The sequence below is a fragment of the Somniosus microcephalus genome, chromosome 8 (genome assembly GCF_052327205.1).
Source record: "Somniosus microcephalus isolate GS21.2 chromosome 8, FLI_Smic_1.0, whole genome shotgun sequence".
Classification (NCBI taxonomy): Eukaryota; Metazoa; Chordata; class Chondrichthyes; order Squaliformes; family Somniosidae; genus Somniosus; species Somniosus microcephalus.
In genome coordinates, this window is record NC_140994.1 from 35,381,153 (window position 1) to 35,400,064 (window position 18,912).

Consider the following 18,912-nt stretch of genomic DNA (forward strand, 5'->3'; position numbering starts at 1 on the left):
CAGAAGAGAAACAGAAATTTTCATAAAAACAGCAACTTACTCTAATGCTCAATATACTTCCTCTGCATTATATCAGGCCCATGCAAGTGTGAGTACTAGATTTAGCATAACTTAGATAAGTAAATGAATTTGCTCAAATTTCTACACTTTGTGCAGTGTGAACTGGGGGCAGGCTGCCGCAATTAAGCAGTGAAAATATCTGCTCCTGACTTGCCATGCCAAATCACTTATTCTAATTATAGGTTTAATCTGGAGACATCTTTATTTTACTGTGCAGTAACTTGGACAATATGGTTCAGATGAGGTTAGTATCTTCATAAACAGTGCAACATTAATCTATAGTTGCTTTTAATAGCATTTAAAATTAGATGCTGACAAGCAAAGGATATTAATCATAAAATTAGTATGGCAATTGCGATAAAATACTATGCTCTCTGCTTCAACTGCTCCACCTGACAAAGCAATTTGTGCACTAACAGTTGTGTGTAAAGAAATGTCTTCGAACTACCACCCCACCCGCGGAGGATTTTTAATTGATGGTCCCGCATCACCGTTTCCTGGCCAGACGTCCTTCCCCATCAAAATATGAAAACTTCTATTCAATCTCAAATATTCTGCTTTAGTGGAAATAGTCCCATTATCTCAAATCTCTCCTCATCCACCCCCCCCAAGGTCTTCCTGAAAACAAACTACATAATAGAAATCAGTGCCACTCAGGAAATAATTAGCGCAAGACATATCTTCAGCTCCTCTTTATTGTCTTTTTTAAATAATAAATGCACCGCACAATACTTCATAACAGTTCAGATAACTGACCCTGCTTAATAAAGCACCTTTTAGAAAATGTATTAAATAGTATTAATGCTGCAAAGCATGCATGAACAAATGACCCCAAACTAACAAATTAGCAGAAATTCTACAACCCATAAATCCATAAACCAATGTCAGCCTTGGCTCAGTGGTAATATCCTCATCCTCTGAGTCAGTCAGTTGTGGGTTCAATCCCCACTCCAGAGACTTGAGCATCTAATCTAGGCTGGCACTCCAGTGCAGTACTGAGGGAGTGCTGCACTGTCAGAGATGCCACCATTCGGATGAGGCAGTAAACCAAGACCTCATCTGCCCTCTCGGGTGGACGTAAAAGATCCCACAGCACCATTGGAAGAGCAGGAAAAGTTCTCCCTGGCGTCCTGGCCATCATTTATCCCTCAAGTAACACCTAAAATAAATTATCTGGACATTTCTCTCAGTCGTTTGAGAGACTTTGCTCTGCACAAACTGGCTGCTGTGTTTCCCTACATTACAACACTTCTAAAGTACTTCAGTGGCTGTAAAGGGCTTTGGGATGTCTCGAGGTTGTGAAAGGCACTACACAAATGCAGTCGTTCTTTCTTCGGTGCATGAAAAAGTGGGCAATAGGTACAAGTTTTGAAGACTAATATCCAATGAAATTACCTGCAAAGCTGCACCAGATAATTAACCACAAACAAGTGGGTTAAAAAAATTTCTAAAGTAATTTCAAATATTAAAATCATAAGTCACAAAATTTGTTGAAAAAATCTGCATTACTGAGGTAACAAATTAGTGCTGATGGACAGGTAGAACTATTAAAGGATGCCAGTTTTTGAATAGTATTCACACTTCAAGTAGCCCATCCATAAACTGAACACTTACATCCCACAGGCTTCGTATTTGTTTAGTTATTGCTAGAAATTTTGTTACACAATTTTCCCCAAGAAAGGTGGCCTGGTAGAGAAGGTGAGAGAGAGCCATCGCAATGTACAAAGTAAGCAGGCTCTTGGAAATGTAGTAACAAGTATGAGTGTTGCATAGGAAAAGACAGAAATCTCTGTTGGCCCATCGGGTTTGTCCTAGACTGGCACAGCATACCTTCTGCATGCACTCACCCCCCCCACACCACCCCCCACGCACCCGCACCCCCCCACACCACCTGCACCCCCCGCACCACCCCCACAACCAGGCAACCTTCTGGAGAGAAGCAAAAAAAAAAACCAAGATTTTCAGTCTTATTCTAAAGGCCTAATATAATCATCTCATTTCAAAGTTAAGATGCTATGCTGAAAATGTCCTGTCCGTGTTATGTTCTCTTAGCTAGGCTTGTTCAAGTATTTCTTATTTTTCAAGAACAGATAAACCACAAATAACCGAATTGGAAACTGCTTTAAACCGATTGGGTGAGGTGACTGAATGGATTCAAACATGACTTCTATTCATTCAATACTATACAGTAAATTGGCATACCGTGTAACAATCCAACACCAAAAATGGGGTTCAATATGTAGCCAAGATCATGAACATGGAGTTCAACAATTTCAGATCATAACCTCTGCCCACATTTTTTTGGACAGCAGATGTTGCCGATGATTCGGATATTCCCATTTACACCACCAAAAGACCCATCTTTTGTTTCTTTACTTGTTCCATTACCATCTCCTTGCGCTTTGCACCATCATCCCTTTTGCCATTTTATCTCTCCTGCCTTCCACAGACCTTCCCTTCTGTTCTTTCCTTCCCTCCCCACTTGCTTAAACCCGGTTACATCTCTAACTCTTTCCAGTTCTGACGAAAGGGCATCGACTTGAAACGTTAACAGTTTTTCTCTCCACTGATGCTGCCTGACCGAGTATTTCCAGCATTTTCTGTCTTTATTTCGGATTTCTAGCATCCACAGTACTTTGCTTTTGTATTAGCCATGATCTGAGTTCAGCAGGCTAATAATAAGTATTTTAAATTTAATGTACCAAAGGTACTAATTAAGGGTCCCATCCAAAACATCAAGCCTTCCTTCAAACGGACATGATATGCAACATATTGTATGTTCATATAACAAGCAATTTTTAAAAATACTTTTGCACTTATCAAATTATTCTTGTACTTGCTGGATTATACACCCATTGGTCTTCATTAATGAAGAGACAGTATCCCAAAAATCTATCTCTAAGGGAATCAAGCAATATGGGAAGAGCGTGGGAAGGTGCAGTTAAGGTACATCAGTCATGATCTTATTGAATGGCAGAGCTGGCTTGAGGGGCTGAATGGCCGACTCCTGCTCCTATTTCTTACGTTCTAAGAGACATTTCAATGCATTCACCCCGATGGCATGAATATAAAAGTGAGATGTAAATGGGTTCTTCATTGCTTTTTGGTTCGGGGGGGGGGTACAGCTCAACTTTTATCCATATAGCCACCGTCAATTTATCTATGGTCAACCATGATTCTGTATTTGAGAAGTCAGTCAGCTTACGTTGAGTAGCTAATTACCTTGAAATAAACAAAGATTTCTCTCCCTGCAGTTTACCAGGAAGTGGCACCAGTTTTATGATGGACTAATGTATCCAAACTGTCATTTATGTAGTCAATAGAATATTTTTACTAACACATTTAGTTGACAACCTTATAAGTCATTTAGCAGTGAAAAATCAACATGTTTCTGGACCAATGAAGCAACAATTTATTGTCCATAAGCAGACAAAAGCAAATGAACATGAATATCAACTGTGGGTGTGTGGTGGTGGGGAGGCAGAATTTAATTTAGTACATGTGATAGTAGAAAGTGCAGTAATGGTGATGATTGAGCACCAAAGGAATGATGAATGTGTCATCTACCATGGCGTGAAGATGCTGACCTAAACTGTGCTGCTCCAGTGAGCAGCTAAAATTAGCAAAAGGCACTGTGCATGGGGAGTGGAGGGAGAAGAGAAGTTGCCCCTTGGCTGCTGTGAAAAGCTTTCTACCAGCCAGCTCAGAGTAGCACTGCAGGCTCATCCTCTCGCAGGGGGTATGTGGCCCTCCAGCAAAAATTGGCGTTTGTTATGTGGCCCAGGGAGAGGATAAGGATTTCTTACCGTCACCAAAAAAATGATTGCATAGCATCGGCTTTTCTCCCCCCAGTGAACACATCTGCAATGTTCATACTACAAAATGTCCCTATTTATTTTAGGGTCATGCAATTGAATCTGAAACAGTTAAACTTTAGAAACCAGCTGTGTAAACTAGAATTATTTCCACAACAAAGAATCAGTTCAAAGTTCAACTCCTCCCAGAAGAGTTCACTGTAAATGTACACTGCTTTAGCGGTATATGCAACTGGTATTTCTAGTGGTGCATAATTCAAAATAGTGAACCATCATGGTTGTATAGGTTTTTCCAAGAAACAGTATTGTACTTGAAGCCATTCTTCAAGACATGAAAAACTATATTGTGAACATTTTGAGATCATCTGGTCTTGTACAAACAAAATCAATGCAGAACTTGGTCCCATTTGTAATAGTGATATACTTTGGGCAACTAATACGTGCAGCAGAACCATTTCAGGGATGAAAACAAGCTTTCACAGCAGAACAGAACTCAATAATCACTGACAATAAGATTATATGGTTCTTGGGAGTATATGTGTAACAATGTTGTGTTCTTACCTCTGTGATCATTTTACAACTTTTGCATGGACCAATCTGACTAAAAAGTTGAAGTATAAGGGCTTCCGTCACATCTCTAGAGAGGTTACCTACGTAGCTGAAAAACAATTACACATCTGAATGTCAGTTACTATTGTTAGCAATTTTCACATTAGATTATTTCTGTACCTTAAGTGATTTAACTGATAAGAATCGATTAGGCAGGTTGTGATTGTTCCTAGCCAAAGGCAAGATCATGTGGCGCATGCACTTCAATCCATTTCAGTTGGTTTACTTTTGCTCTTAACAAGTGGTACAACAGCATTACTGTTAGGATTCAGATCATGACATCAAACAGTGCCATCTCCCTGTGCATAGGCAACAAGGTCTAGTAAAATGCTGTAAAACAATTTCTCTTCCAAAGTTTTCCTGTAGTTGCTAATTTGGGAAGGACTTGAATGGCCCCTGGAAAGAAATCTAAAACTAGTAAACCATGCTGAAATTGCCAAAAGGCGGTACTATTAAAACATACAAGTACCAAAAAGTATACATGCGTGCACACACAAATAAAACGAGTTGCTTGTTGTCAATGACCTGGCACTTCAACTGTTTAAATCTATTAATTCTTTATCAACATTTGGCAAAAGATTCATCAAATGTATTTCCACACTGTTTACACTATAGACCCAAAGACACCAGTTTGAATCAAGATGATCAAAACTGAATATATCCGCCATAGTTTTATACAGGTACTGAAGTTAGTAATGCATTCACAAGTTCTTCCCAGCAGAAAAATCTGATTCATATCACAATTATCAGCAGCAGTTCCAGTCATAACTCGGATCCAACAAGGCAATTTTCCCTGATCCTTAAGAACAGTAAATCTTATACACAACTAGATCGCGTCCACTAATAACTTTGCAAAGCTAACACAAACGATTTTGGAAAAATCTTGTTGGGGGGGGGGGGGGGGGGAGGGAGGATAAATAAATATTTACACTCCTTGGCCACTTGTTTACCAGGCTAAATGGACAAGTGCACCGTTCTACATAAAACCCAAAATAGACCAAACAATATGAAAAACATCAAGCAGTTAAAAATGTAACTTGATCAACAGGAGCAAATGCCTTTGTAAACCATAACTTGAAGCTCACGCAAATTACGACCATCTGCGCCCTCCCCCCCCCTTCTTAAAAAAAGGTACAACACTTTTTTTTTTAATTAGTTTTTATTCCTCCCCTGGGAGACGATCGCCGACATCATCTCTCCGCCTCCCCCGCCGCCACCGGTGGTACGGGCGAGCGGCAGCTGCGTGTTTTATTTGTTGGCTCATTACAAAATGGACTCACTCCTGTCCCCTTAAAGAGGAGCCAAAATCACATTTTAGTTTTTTTCCCCTCCCCTCCTCTCTCTCTCTCTCCCTTCCTTCCGATCGACGGGACGAAGCCACCAACCAGCCTCCCTCGGCCCACCCGCCGGCAAACAGGCTAGGCTAGGCCTGGCCTAGGCCCGGACTAACCCTGCGTCGTGTGGCACTCGGCTCCGGCCTCTACCGGTGAGGGAAACCCGACTCCTCCAGCCGCCAACCATTAACCACCCCCCCTTCCTCCTCCTCCTCATCCATTTTCTTTCACACGCACACGCAAAAAAAAAACAAAGCCCTCAAGTTTTTATAGACAGAGAGAGCGCCAAGACTTCGGTCGATAGCGGGTGTTTTATTTTTTTCTTCCTTCACTCACAGGGTTCGCGGGTAGGAATCGTCGTCCATCTCTGCGAGCCGCCGGCCGCTTGCTCCGCGCCGAGTCGAATCTCCGAAGCCGAAAAGGAGCTGGAAATGGCGGAGCCCGGTGAGTCAGCCCAGCCGCCGCGCCTGCGCACCACCGCCTCAGCCGCTCGGCCTGCGCTGACATTTTACCCAGCGTCCAAACTTTTTATTCCATCGAAAACATCTCGAATTCATCGTTGTTTTCCTCACCAATCCCCACCCACCATGCGAATTATTCCATCTAAGCGACTGTTTAACCTGCTTCATAATCATTTTTTTAAAATTCCTCCAAACCCAGGAACCGAGCTCTGCGGGCACTCTGGGAGGTGTAGTTTTATGGGTTGATTTCGTTGTTTTTTTATTATCTCTCTATATATATTTTAAACTACAACTCTCAAACCACGTTCCTTGAGATTTAAACCGAACCAGAAAAAGCAAAGTACTGCGGATGCTGGAAATCTGAAATAAAAGCAGAGCATGCTGGAAATAATCAGCGTCTGTGGAGAGAGAAACAGGGTTAACCTTTCAGATAGATGACCTTCCGTCAGTTCAGGGATTCATCAGGTCCATGTCTGATGAAAGTTAATCGGCCTGAAAGGTTCACTCGGTTTCTCCCTCCACATGTGCTGCCTGGTCTGCTGACTGTTTCCAGCATTTTCTCATTTTTAATCAAATAAAAAGGAGATATCTGTGATTAGGTAGAGAGCAGGCAGATGATTAAAAGAGAGAAATGATGATGGCGCAAAGTAAAAGGAGGTGATCAGTCCGTTTTCGGCCCAACGAGGAAGGAGGCATTGCTGGATCTGGTTCTGGGGAATGAGGTGTGTCAGGTGGATCAAGTTTCAGTAGAGGAACAGTGATCATAGTATCATAAGGAATAACAACAGAAAATGCTGGAAAAACTCAGCAGGCCAGGCAACATCCGTGGAGAGAAAATAGAGTCAACGTTTCGGGTGAAAACCCTTTGTCAAGCCTAAAGAAGCAGAGGAAATGAAATAGATTAAAAGGCCAGGCTGGGAGAGAACAAAAGAGAAGAGACATTAAGAGGTATTCAAAACGAGACGAGATGGTGATAGGACTAGTGGAGACAAAAGACGGCTCTAGATTAGGTGTGAAATGCGCTGGCAGAATGGGAGACAGCTGCTATGTGGGAGAGAGAAAAAAAGAGAAAGGGGGAGGGGGAAAGGCCAAAACAAAGGCGTGGATAAAAAATATAAGTAAAAATGTAATAGGGGCCGAGGTTATGATCTGAAATAGTTGAACTCGATATTGAGTCCGGAAGGCTGTAAAGTGCCTAATCGGAAGATGAGGTGCTGTTCCTCGAGTTTACGGTGAGCTTCCGTGGAACAATGCAAGAGGCCGAGGACGGTGAGGTCCGAGTGGGAATGGGGCAGTGAATTAAAATGACAGGCGACCGGAAGCTCGGGGTCACCCTTACGGACTGAACAGAGGTGTTCCGCAAAGCAGTCACCCAATCTGCGTTTGGTCTCCCCAATGCCAGCGCATTTCACACCTAATCTAGAGCCGTCTTTTGTCTCCACTAGTCCTATCACCATCTTGTCTCGTTTTGAATACCTCTTAATGTCTCTTTTGTTCTCTCCCAGCCTGGCCTCTTAATCTATTTCATTTCCTGTGCTTCTTTAGGCTTGACAAAGGGTTTTCACCCGAAATGTTGACTCCATTTTCTCTCCACAGATGTTGCCTGGCCTGCTGAGTTTTTCCAGCATTTTCTGTTGTTATTTTGGATTTCCAGCATCTGCACTATTTTGCTATAGTATAAGGTTTAGGTTATCTATGTTAAGGACAAAGAGCAATCTAGAGTCAAAATACGTAATTGGAGGAGGGCCAATTTCAGTGGGTTGAGAACGGACCTGGCTCGGGTAAATTGGAATCAAAGATTGGCAGGCAAAACTGTATTCGAACAATGGGCTGACTTTAAAGAGGAGATGGTTCGGGTACAGTCGAGGTACATTCCCACGAGGGCAAAAAGTAGGGCAACAAAGCCAGGGCTCCCTGGATGACGAAAGAGATAGAGAGTAAGATAAAGCAAAAAAAAGGGGCGTACGACATGTCAGGTTGAGAATACAAGTGAGAACCAGACCGAATACAGAAAGTTCAGAGGGGAAGTGAAAAAGGAAATAAGAGGGGGAAAGAGGGAGTGTGAGAATAGAATGGCAGCTAACATAAAAAACAATCAAAAAGTCTTCAATAGGCATATAAATAGTAAATGGGTAGTAAGAGGAGGGCTGGAGCCAATTAGGGACCAAAAGGAGACCTATGCATGGAGGCAGAGGTACTAAATGAGTACTTTGCATCTGTATTTACCAAGGAAGAAGATGCCCAAGTACTAGTGAAGGAGGATGTAGTTGAGATATTAGATGGGATAAAATTGATAAAGAGGAGGTACTAGAAAGGCTGTCTGTACTTAAAGTTGATAAGTCACCAGGACCGGATGGGATGCATCTGAGGATGCTGAGGGAAATAAAGGTAGAAATTGCGACGGTACTGGTCATGATCTTCCAATACTCCTTGGATACGGGGGTGGTGCCAGAGGACTGGAAAATTGCAAATGTTACACTCTTGTTCAAAAAAGGTGTAAGGATAAACACAGCAGCTACAGGTCAGTCAGCTTAACTTAAGTGGTGGGGAAGCTTTTAGAAACGATAATCTGGGACAAAATTAACAGTCACTTGGACAAGTGTGGATTAATTAAGGAAAGTCAGCACGGATTTGTTAAAGGCAAATCGTGTTTAACTTACTTGATCAAGTTTTTTGATGAGGTAACAGAGAGGGTTGATGAGGGCAATGCGGTTGAAGTGGTGTATATGGACTTCCAAAAGGCGTTTGATAAAGTGCCACTTAATAGGCTTGCCAGCAAAGTTGAAGCCCATGGAATAAAAGGGACAGCGGCAGCATGGATACGAAATTGGGAGTAGCAGCGAAAGTGGACCAACCTGTGAGGGAACAGGCGAAGGAGGAGTGAGGAAATAAAGCCTGATGCTCGAGGCCCAGACCGAGCTATTGGGAGCAGCAGCGAGAGTGGACCGACCTGTGAGGGAACAGGCGAAGGAGGAGCGAGGAAATAAAGCCCGAGGCTCGAGGCCCAGACCAAACTATTGGGAGCAGCAGCGAGAGCGGTCCGACCTGTGAGGGAACAAGCGAAGGAGGAGCGAGGAAATAAAGCCTGAGGCTCGAGGCCCAGACCGAGCTATTGGGAGCAGCAGCGAAAGCGGACCTCAACAGGCAACATTCGAAAGTGACGTCAAAGATTAAAAGTGACGTCGGCACAAGGGAAGCAGCTGATTGGTAAGTAGGACCTGGTGAGTATTTCTACAGTCCAGTCATTAAAGTAAAAGTAAGGTCTCTAGTTTAGAGTAAGTAGTGTTTAAAGTGAAGTAAGGTCCCTAGTGTATTTAATATTCTTTAATTTAAAGGGAGTAAATTAAGGGTAGGACATGGCAGGACAGCTCGGCAGCGTGGAGTGCTCCTCCTGTGCTATATGGGAAGTCAGGGACACTTTCGGTGTCCAGGGCGAACACGTGTGCAGGAAGTGTCTCCAGCTGCAGCTACTCGAAATCCATGTTTCGGAGCTGGAGCTGCGGTTGGAGTCACTGTGGAGCATCCGCGAGGCTGAGATCTTCGTGGATAGCATGTTTAACGAGATGGTCACACCACAGGTAAAGAGTGCACAGGCAGACAGGGAATTGGTGAGCGCCAGACAGAGTAAAAGAACTAGGAAGGTAGTGCAGGAGTCCCCTGGATCCATCTCCTTTTCCAACAGATTTTCTGTTTTGGATACTGCTGGGGGAGATGGTTTCTCAGGGGAATGCAGCAAGAGCCAAGTCTGTGGCACTACGAGTGGCTCAGCTGCACAGGAGGGGAGGAAAAAGAGTGGGAGAGCAATAGTGATAGGGGATTCTATCGTAAGGGGAACAGATAGACGTTTCTGTGGCTGCAGACATGACTCCAGGATGGTATGTTGCCTCCCTGGTGCCAGGGTCAAGGATGTCACCGAGCGGCTGCAGGACATTCTGAAGGGGGAGGGGGAACAGCCAGAGGTCGTGGTCCACATCGGTACCAATGACATAGGTAGAAAGAGGGACGTGGTCCTGCAAGCAGAATATAGGGAGCTAGGAAATAAATTAAAAAGCAGGACCTCCAAGGTAGTAATCTCAGGATTACTCCCAGTGCCATGTGCTAGCGAGAGCAGAAATAGGAGACTAGACCAGATGAATGCGTGGCTGGAGAGATGGTGTAGGAGGGAGGGATTTAAATTCCTGAGGCATTGGGACCGATTCTGGGGAAGGTGGGACCTGTACAAGCTGGACGGATTACACCTCGGCAGAAATGAGACCAACATCCTCGCAGGGGGGTTTGCTAGTGCTGTTGGGAAGGATTTAAACTAGTTTGTCAGGGGGCTGGGAACCTAAGTGGGCCCAGAACGGAGAGAAACAAAGCTGGAAGTGCAAGTTAGAAAAGTAGTCAGCAAAACTAGTAGGAAGCAGAAACAAAGGCCAACAGTAAAGAGGGTCAAAGTGCAGAAAAATATTAAACAGGCAAAGTTGAAGGCACTTTATCTAAATGCACGTAGCATTCGCAACAAGTTGGATGAATTAATGGCGCTAATAGAAGTAAATGGGTATGATGTAATTGCCATTACAGAGACATGGTTGCAGGGTAATCAAAGCTGGGAACTGAATGTTCCAGGGTACTCAACATTTAGGAAGGACAGACAAAAAGGAAAAGGAGGTGGCGTAGCGCTGTTAATAAGGGATGAGACCGGCACGGTAGAGATAAAAGATCTTGGCTTAGCAGATCGTGATGTATAACTGGAATCAGTTTGGGTGGAGCTAAGAAACAGAAAAGGGCGGAAAACATTGGTGGGAGTTATGTATAAGCCACCAAACAGTAATGGTAATGTAGGGCACAGTATCAATCAAGAGATTAGAAGTGCATGTAACAAGGGCAATACGGTAATTTAATCTACATATTGACTGGGCAACTCAAATTACCACTAATGGTGTGGAGGACGAATTCTTGGAATGCATGCAAGATGATTTCCTGGATCAGTATGTGGAGGAACTGTTAGCACCAACGCAGGCCCCAAGAAGGATTTTTGGTATCAGACTTTTTGAATGACTGTTACTGCCTGTTTGGAGAAGTTGGGAGGGGCCCAAGTGTTCGTGGACAGGAGATTCCAGCCAAGCCTACAAACTAATTATGGGAGAATGTCTGGGCAGACAGAATTCTCTGGGAAGACAATGGGTCTGGGGAGATGACTCATACAGTGATGAGCACCTAGATGAGATAGCCCCGAAAGGCGGGAACCGGACAAAAGAGGGCCATTGTAAATTAATGGGAAGCCACTTAACCCAGGATCAGGTGAGAAGTGCGGCCCATCATCTGTCATTAACAACAGCATCTAGATGGGATAGCCCCGAAAGGCGGGAAATCAGACAAAGAAGACAAAGAAAGGTGATTAAAAAGACTTTTAAGATAAAAGAAGGCAGCTTGGCCATTTCTCTCTCTCTCTCTCTCTCGCTTGCTCTAAACCATCACGAGCAACAAGAGCTTCGCCTTGCTCTTCAACTGTAGGAACGAACCTTGAAACTGGGACTTGGATACTGCATCGGCGATATGGAACCAGGAGACACTTTCTACACAGGAGAGCAGCGAGCAAGAAAACGGACAATTGGAGTGTGCATTGTCCAAGCCCATGCATCCTTAAGACCACCGGCACTGTGTGAGGGGGTGTTGTGTGTCCCAACCAATCCAGATGGGTTTAGTGGGGAGGTTCTGTGTGTATTTTATACTCTCTATGAAACACAGTGTGATTTTAGGCGTCTTAATACAAGACAGGGGCCTGTTCGACGGGCCAAGTTGTATTGTTGTACTGTTTGTTTTACGCCACCAGGCATTTTACGTACTGGAGGCGGGTGTGTGTGTTAACCTTATTAAACACCGTACGGTTGAATCTGAAAAGCTTGTCTGTGTCCCAATCCTGTTCACCATAATTCCTGTTGTATAGAACTAAATAGGAGAGGTGATTCGAACCACCAAAGCAAACCACCTGCAGAACCAACCAGGCAACAGGCTATTCTGGATCTGGTACTGTGTAATGAGAAAGGGCTAATCAATAATCTTGTGGTAAAGGGGCCTTTAGGGACAAGTGACCATAATATGATTGAATTTTACATTAAGTTTGAGAATGATGTAGTCCAATCTGAAACTAAGGTCTTCAATCTAAACAGAGGAAACTACAAGGGTATGAGGGACAAGTTGGCCATGGTAGATTGGGAGACTACACTAAAAGGTATGAAGGTGGACATACAATGGCTAACATTCAAGGAAATAATGCATAATTTGCAACAAACATATATTCCTCTAGGGCATAAAAACCCAAAAGGAAAAGTGATCCAACCATGGCTAACAAAAGAAATTAAAGCTAGTATTAAGTCAAAGGAGGAAGCTTATAAAGTTGCCAGAAAAAGCAGTCAACCTGAGGATTGGGATCTTTTTAAAAATCAGCAAAGGGGGACCAAGAAATTGATAAAGAAAGGGAAAATGGAATATGAGCACAAACTAGCAAAAAATATAAAAACGGATTGTAAAAGCTTCTATAGGTATGTGAAAAGGAAAAGACTGGTGAAGGTAAATGTAGGTCCTTCACAGTCAGAGACGGGAGAATTTATAATGGGGAATGAGGAAATGGCAGAGAAATTAAATAAATACTTTGTTTCTGTCTTCACGGAGGAAGACACAAAAAACCTCCCAGAAATATGAGAAAACCAAGGGTGTGACGAGAATGAGGAACTTAAAGAAATTATTATTAGTAAAAAAACAGTACTAGCAAAATTAATGGGACTAAAAGTCGATAAATCCCAAGGACCGGATGACCTACATCCTCGGGTTTTGAAAGAGGTGGCCACTAGAATATTGGTTGTCATCTTCCAAAATTCTATAGATTCTGGAATGATTCCTGCAGATTGGAGGATAGCAAATGTAACCCTGCTATTTAAGAAAGGAGGGAGAGAGAAAATGGGGAACTACAGACCTGTTAGCCTCACATCAGTAGTTGGGAAAATGCTGGAATCTATTATAAAGGATGCAATAACTGGGCACTTAGAAACTAATAGTAAGATTGGGCAGAGTCAACATGGATTTATGAAAGGGAAATCCTGTTTGACAAACCTATTGGAGTTCTTTGAGAATGTAACTAGTGGAGTACACAAAGGGGAACCAGTAGATGTGTATGGATTTTCAGAAGGCTTTCGATAAGGTCCCACACAAGAGGTTGGTGAACAAAATTAGGGCACATGGAATTGGGGGTAATATACTAGCATGGATTAAGAATTGGTTAACAGACAGAAAACAAAGAGTAGGGATAAACTGGTCTTTTTCAGGGTGGCAGGCTGTGACTAGTGGGGTACCGCAAGGATCGGTGCTTGGGCCCCAGCTACTCACAATCTATATCAATGATTTGGATGAGGGGACTAAATGTAACATTTCCAAATTTGCTGATGATACAAAGCTAGGTGGCAGTGTCAGTTGCGAAGAGGATGTGAAGAGCCTTCAAGGGGATCACGACAGGCTCAGTGAGTGGGCGAGAACATGGCTGATGGAATATAATCTGGATAAATGTGAAGTTATCCACTTTGGTAGAAAAAACAGAAAGGCAGAGTATTTCCTAAATGGTGAAAGATTGGGGAATGCAGATGTTCAAAGGGACCTGGGTGTCCTTGTACATGAGTCACTGAAAGTGAATGTGCAGGTGCAGCAAGCCATTAGGAAGGCAAATGGTATGCTGGCCTTTATTACAAGAGGATTTGAGTACAGGATTAAAGAAGTCTTACACCACTTATATAGGACCTTGGTGAGACCATACCTGGAGTACTGTGTACAATTTTGGTCTCCTTACCTAAGGAAGGATATACTTGCCACAGAGGGAGTGCAATGAAGGTTCACGAGATTGATTCCTGGGATGGTGGGACTGTCGTATGAGAAGAGATTGAGTAAACTAGGCCTGTATTCTCTTGAATTCAGAAGAATGAAAGGGGATTTCATTGAAGCATACAAAATTATTGCAGGGCTTGATAGGATGGATGCTGGGAGAATGTTTCCCTTGGCTGGGGAGTCTAGAACCAGGGGCCACAGCCTCAAGATAAAGGGTAGGCCATTCAAGACTGAGATGAGAAGAAATTTCTTGACACAGAAGGTGGTGAATCTTTGGAATTCTCTACCCAGAGGGCTGTGGAGCCTCAGTCATTGGGTATATTCAAAACAGAAGTCGATAGATTTCTGACTAGTAAGGGCATCAAGGGATATGGCGATAGGGCCGGTGAATGCAGTTGAGGCAGAGGATCAGCCATGATCTCATTGAATGGCGGAGCAGGCTCGAAGGGCCGAATGGCCTACTCCTGCTCCTATTTCTTATGTTCTTATGAAATTGACTAAGTGACAGGAAACAGAGAGTGGTGGTGAATGGTTGTTTTTTGGACTATGGATGGTGTACAGTGGTGTTCCCCAGGGGTCGGTACTAGGACCACTGCTTTTCTTGATATATATTAATGACTTTCACTTGGGAATACAGGGCACAATTTCAAAATTTGCGGATTTCAAGATGTCATAGACAGGCTGGTGGAATGGGCAGACACGTGGCAGATGAAGTTTAACACAAAAAGCCATAGAGTACAAAAGCAAGGAAGTTATAATGAACCTTATAAAATACTGGTTCGGTCACAACTGGAGTATTGTGTCCAATTCTGGGCACCGCACTTTAGGAAGGATGTGAAGGCTTTAGAGAGGGTGCAGAAAAGATTTACAAGAATGGTTCCAGGGTGTAATGTATATACCTTTAAGGGGGGAACTATCTTTTACAGCTCATGTATACTGCAGTACCGGCAGTGACCACACCTGTATATAGCACTGAGTAGTAATCTGTACAGATCAGTTCCCGTGTGAGCCACGTTGAGTAAACACCTGTTATACCGTTCTCCTGCAGTCTGTGTCTTATTATACACAGACACAACATTGGCGACGAGGCAAGTTCGAACCTACCTGCAACTTTGCATTACCTCCCGGGGATTCGTTCCTGGAGATCGGTGGATTGGAGGCCAAGGCCAGAGACTCGGGCGTCGACCACGGGCAACCGCCCAGTCATCCAGCAGAGACTCGAGAATTGCGGGGGAGGCTGTCGAGAGCCAGGCTTGGCTTTCCAGTCGAGGTGATCCAGCGAAAAGGGCTGGCAACAGGTAGTGCGCAGACCCTTCCCGGACAGCGGCGGGTTAGAGCCCGACCGAGCGGCACAGCAAAGGGCCGAGCAGCGTCGATGGGGGAGAGAGAGAGAGAGGGCAGAGCGCACAGGGCGCAGCCGGTGTTCAGGGGCCGAGCAGCGTCAAAGAGAGGGAGAGACGCGCAGAAACCCGCGAGGCGCCACCATTGCCACGAGGACCGCCGAGAGCGGCGTTGGCAGCAGCGCAGGAGAAGCGCGCGAAACCTACAGGGCGCCGCCATTGCCACGAGAACCGCCGGGAGCGGCGTTGGCAGCAGCGGGGGAGGAAGGAAAGCGCGGGAGACGCCATTTTGGCACGGTGGCATAGTGGTTAGCACTGTTGCCTCACAGCGCCAGGGACCTGGGTTCGAATCCGGCCTCGGGCGACTGTCTGTGTGGAGTTTGCACATTCTCCCTGTGTTTGCGTGGGTTTCCTCCGGGTGCTCCGGTTTCCTCCCACAGTCCAAAGATGTGCGAGTTAGGTTGATTGGCTATGATAAATTGACCCTTAGTGTTAGGGGGATTAAATACGTGGGGTTACGGGGATAGGGTGGGATATGTGTTGGTGTAGGGGTTACGGGGATCGGGTGGGATATGTGTCGGTGCAGGTTCGATGGGCCGAAATGGCCTCTATCTGCACTGTGGGGTTTCTGTGATTCTGTGATTTTAAGACATTGGGGGACGCCATTTTAAACCACACCCAAAATGCCGAAGAGTGGCAGTATCACCGCGTTTGACAATGAAGTCGAAGATTGGACTACATATGTCGAACGAATAGAGGTATACTGCAAGGCAAATGAGGTGTCAGATGACAAGAAAGCGTTGGTATTGTTAAATTTAATGGGTGCAAAGACGTATGGTTTATTACGAAATCTAGTAACCCCAACGAAGCCAATGGAAAAGAGTTTTGAAGACATAGTAACGATACTACAGGAACATTTAAACCCCACACCGCTGCTGAAAGCAGAAAGATTCAAGTTTCACAAACGGAACCAGCATAAGGATGAAAGCAATGCTGATTATTTAACAGAACTGCGCAAACTATCGAAACAGTGCCAGATTGGAGCGGGACTGGCAGATACCTTAAGGGACAAGTTTGTGTGTGGGCTTCAAAGTGAAGGAACCCAGAAACGGCTTTTATCTGAAAAGGACCTTAAGCTGGAAAAGGCTTTCAGCATTGCGGTATCATATGAAGCAGCAGCACGGGGCGCTGCAGAGATACAACAGAGACCGCAAGAATATGGCACAAACGAAATGTCATATAGAACAGAGAAGTGCTATCGCTGCGGCAGAACAACACATGACCAGAATGATTGCTGGTTCAAAGACAAAGTGTGCAGACAGTGTGGAAAAGTAGGACACATAGCACGAGTCTGCAGGTCGGGAAAGAAAACCAGCAATAAGAAACCTACCAAAGGAAAGTACAAGAAGGTACATAAGATGACGGAGAATAGTTTAGACGAACAAAAGAGTGATAACGACTCCGAAAGCAGGGAACTGAGTTGTCTGAAACTACATAATGTGATCACAACGGAGGATCACCGAACCATTTGGGTCACTCTCAAGATAGCAGGAGTCCAGGTAAAGATGGAATTGGACACAGGATCAGCCCTAACAGTCATAAACCGACGGGACTACGAGCGGCTATTCTCACACATACCCTTGAGAGACAGAAAAATTATTTTGAAGACGCACACGGGGCAAAAAGTCTACCCCAAAGGAAAAATAAGGGTAACCGTTATATATAACGGTAAAGAAACACCAAAACTAGACCTGTATGTATTGCAAGATGGAGGACCACCATTACTGGGACGTGAATGGATCCGGAAAATACAACTGGATTGGCATTCCATACAGGCACTGACTGTGGCTGACAAAAAGGATGACGACGTCACACCTGGGCGACTGTCAAAGATCCTAACTGACGCGAAAGAAGTGTTCCAGCAAGGACTCAGAACACTAAAAGGCATGACAGCGATGATTAAAATTGAAGAAAACGCAAGCCCAACATTTTTTAAGGCCAGACCGGTACCTTATGCGATCCGCCCAGCCGTCGAAGCAGAGCTGGAGAGTCTGGAACGTTCAGGTGTACTGTCCAAGGTAGACTGGAGCGAGTGGACTACACCCATCGTCCCTGTGATGAAAAAGTCGTTGAGCAGCACGCCTGGGGAACCAAGGAAGGTTCGCATCTGTGGGGACTTTAAAGTAACAGTGAACCCGGTCCTTCACACCGTACAATATCCACTTCCGCGGATTGAAGATATTTTCGCCTCGCTATCTGGAGGGAAACGCTTCACTAAGATTGATCTGGCCCAGGCGTATCTGCAAATGGAGGTAGAAGAAGCATCAAAAAAATACCTCACAATCAACACCCATAAAGGTCTCTACCAATACAACCGGCTGGTATTCGGGGTAGCATCAGCTCCGGCTATTTGGCAGAGGGCAATGGAACAAGTCCTGCAAGGGATCCCAGGGACCCAGTGTTATTTGGACGACATCCTGGTCACGGGCAAAAATGACAGTGATCACCTCGCCAACCTGGAGCAGGTGCTCACTAGATTGCAGGAATATGGGCTCCGAGCTAACCGCCCCAAATGTGAGTTTTTTAGAAAACAGATCTCGTATTGTGGCCAAGTTATCGATAAAGAGGGGTTACATAAGTCCCCAGGGAAGATTGAGGCAGTAGTCAAGGCTCCAGCACCGGAAAATGTGTCACAACTGAGGTCGTTCCTCGGGCTGGTAAAGTACTACCATAAGTTCTTGCCAAATTTGTCTGCAATACTACACCCACTGAACATCCTACTGCAATCTGGGGTGCCATGGAAGTGGAGTGACGAATGTAGACGAGCTTTCCAGAAGAGCAAAACACTAATCACATCGAAAGAGGTATTGGCCCATTACAACCCGGCATTACCAATTCGGTTGGCATGTGATGCGTCACCCTACGGCATTGGAGCGGTGCCGTCGCACAAATTCTCGGACGGCTCAGAGAGGCCAATAGCCTTTGCGTCACGATCACTATCCTCAGCCGAGCGTAACTACGCCCAGATTGACAGGGAGGCCCTCAGCCTAGTGTGGGGAGTGAAAAAGTTCAATCACTATCTGCACGGGCAGAAATTCACCTTGCTGACTGATCACCAGCTTCTTGTCTCCATTTTTAATCCGAAGAAGGGCGTTCCGGTGATGACTGCGCAACGACTACAAAGATGGTCACTTTTTCTAGGGGCGCACCACTATGAGATTGAATATAAGGGCACGAAACAGCATGGAAATGCTGATGGGCTATCACGCCTGCCACTGCCTACTGCGGAGGAAGCACCAGCAGTGGATCCTGTCGAAATATTCCATTCGACTATAGTTGAATACCTACCGGTAACTAACGCTTGTATCGAAAAGGAAACCCGAAATGACCCGACACTGTCTCGGGTATATGATTTGACGGTGAAGGGATGGCCAGCACA

At 44.7% G+C, this 18,912-nt stretch overlaps 1 protein-coding gene across 10 annotated transcripts in view; it reads right to left on the reverse strand.

The window, feature by feature from the left end:
* tial1 (TIA1 cytotoxic granule-associated RNA binding protein-like 1) overlaps positions 1 to 6,298 on the reverse strand; it is a 36,162-nt gene extending 29,864 nt beyond the window's left edge. For 4 of the 10 annotated variants that reach the window (XM_085994537.1, XM_085994534.1, XM_085994533.1 and 1 more), the window contains exons 1-2: positions 6,155 to 6,298; positions 4,437 to 4,533 (exon numbers count right to left, since the gene is read on the reverse strand). In XM_085994537.1, the coding sequence (XP_085850663.1) occupies positions 4,437 to 4,533; positions 6,155 to 6,183 (126 nt within the window). In that variant the 5' untranslated portion in view covers positions 6,184 to 6,298. Of the gene's footprint in view, positions 1 to 4,436; positions 4,534 to 5,934; positions 5,954 to 6,154 lie in introns of those variants that run through there. The other 6 variants (XM_085994535.1, XM_085994532.1, XM_085994531.1 and 3 more) reach the window with 3 other exon arrangements.
* Positions 6,299 to 18,912: the final 12,614 nt, after the last annotated feature.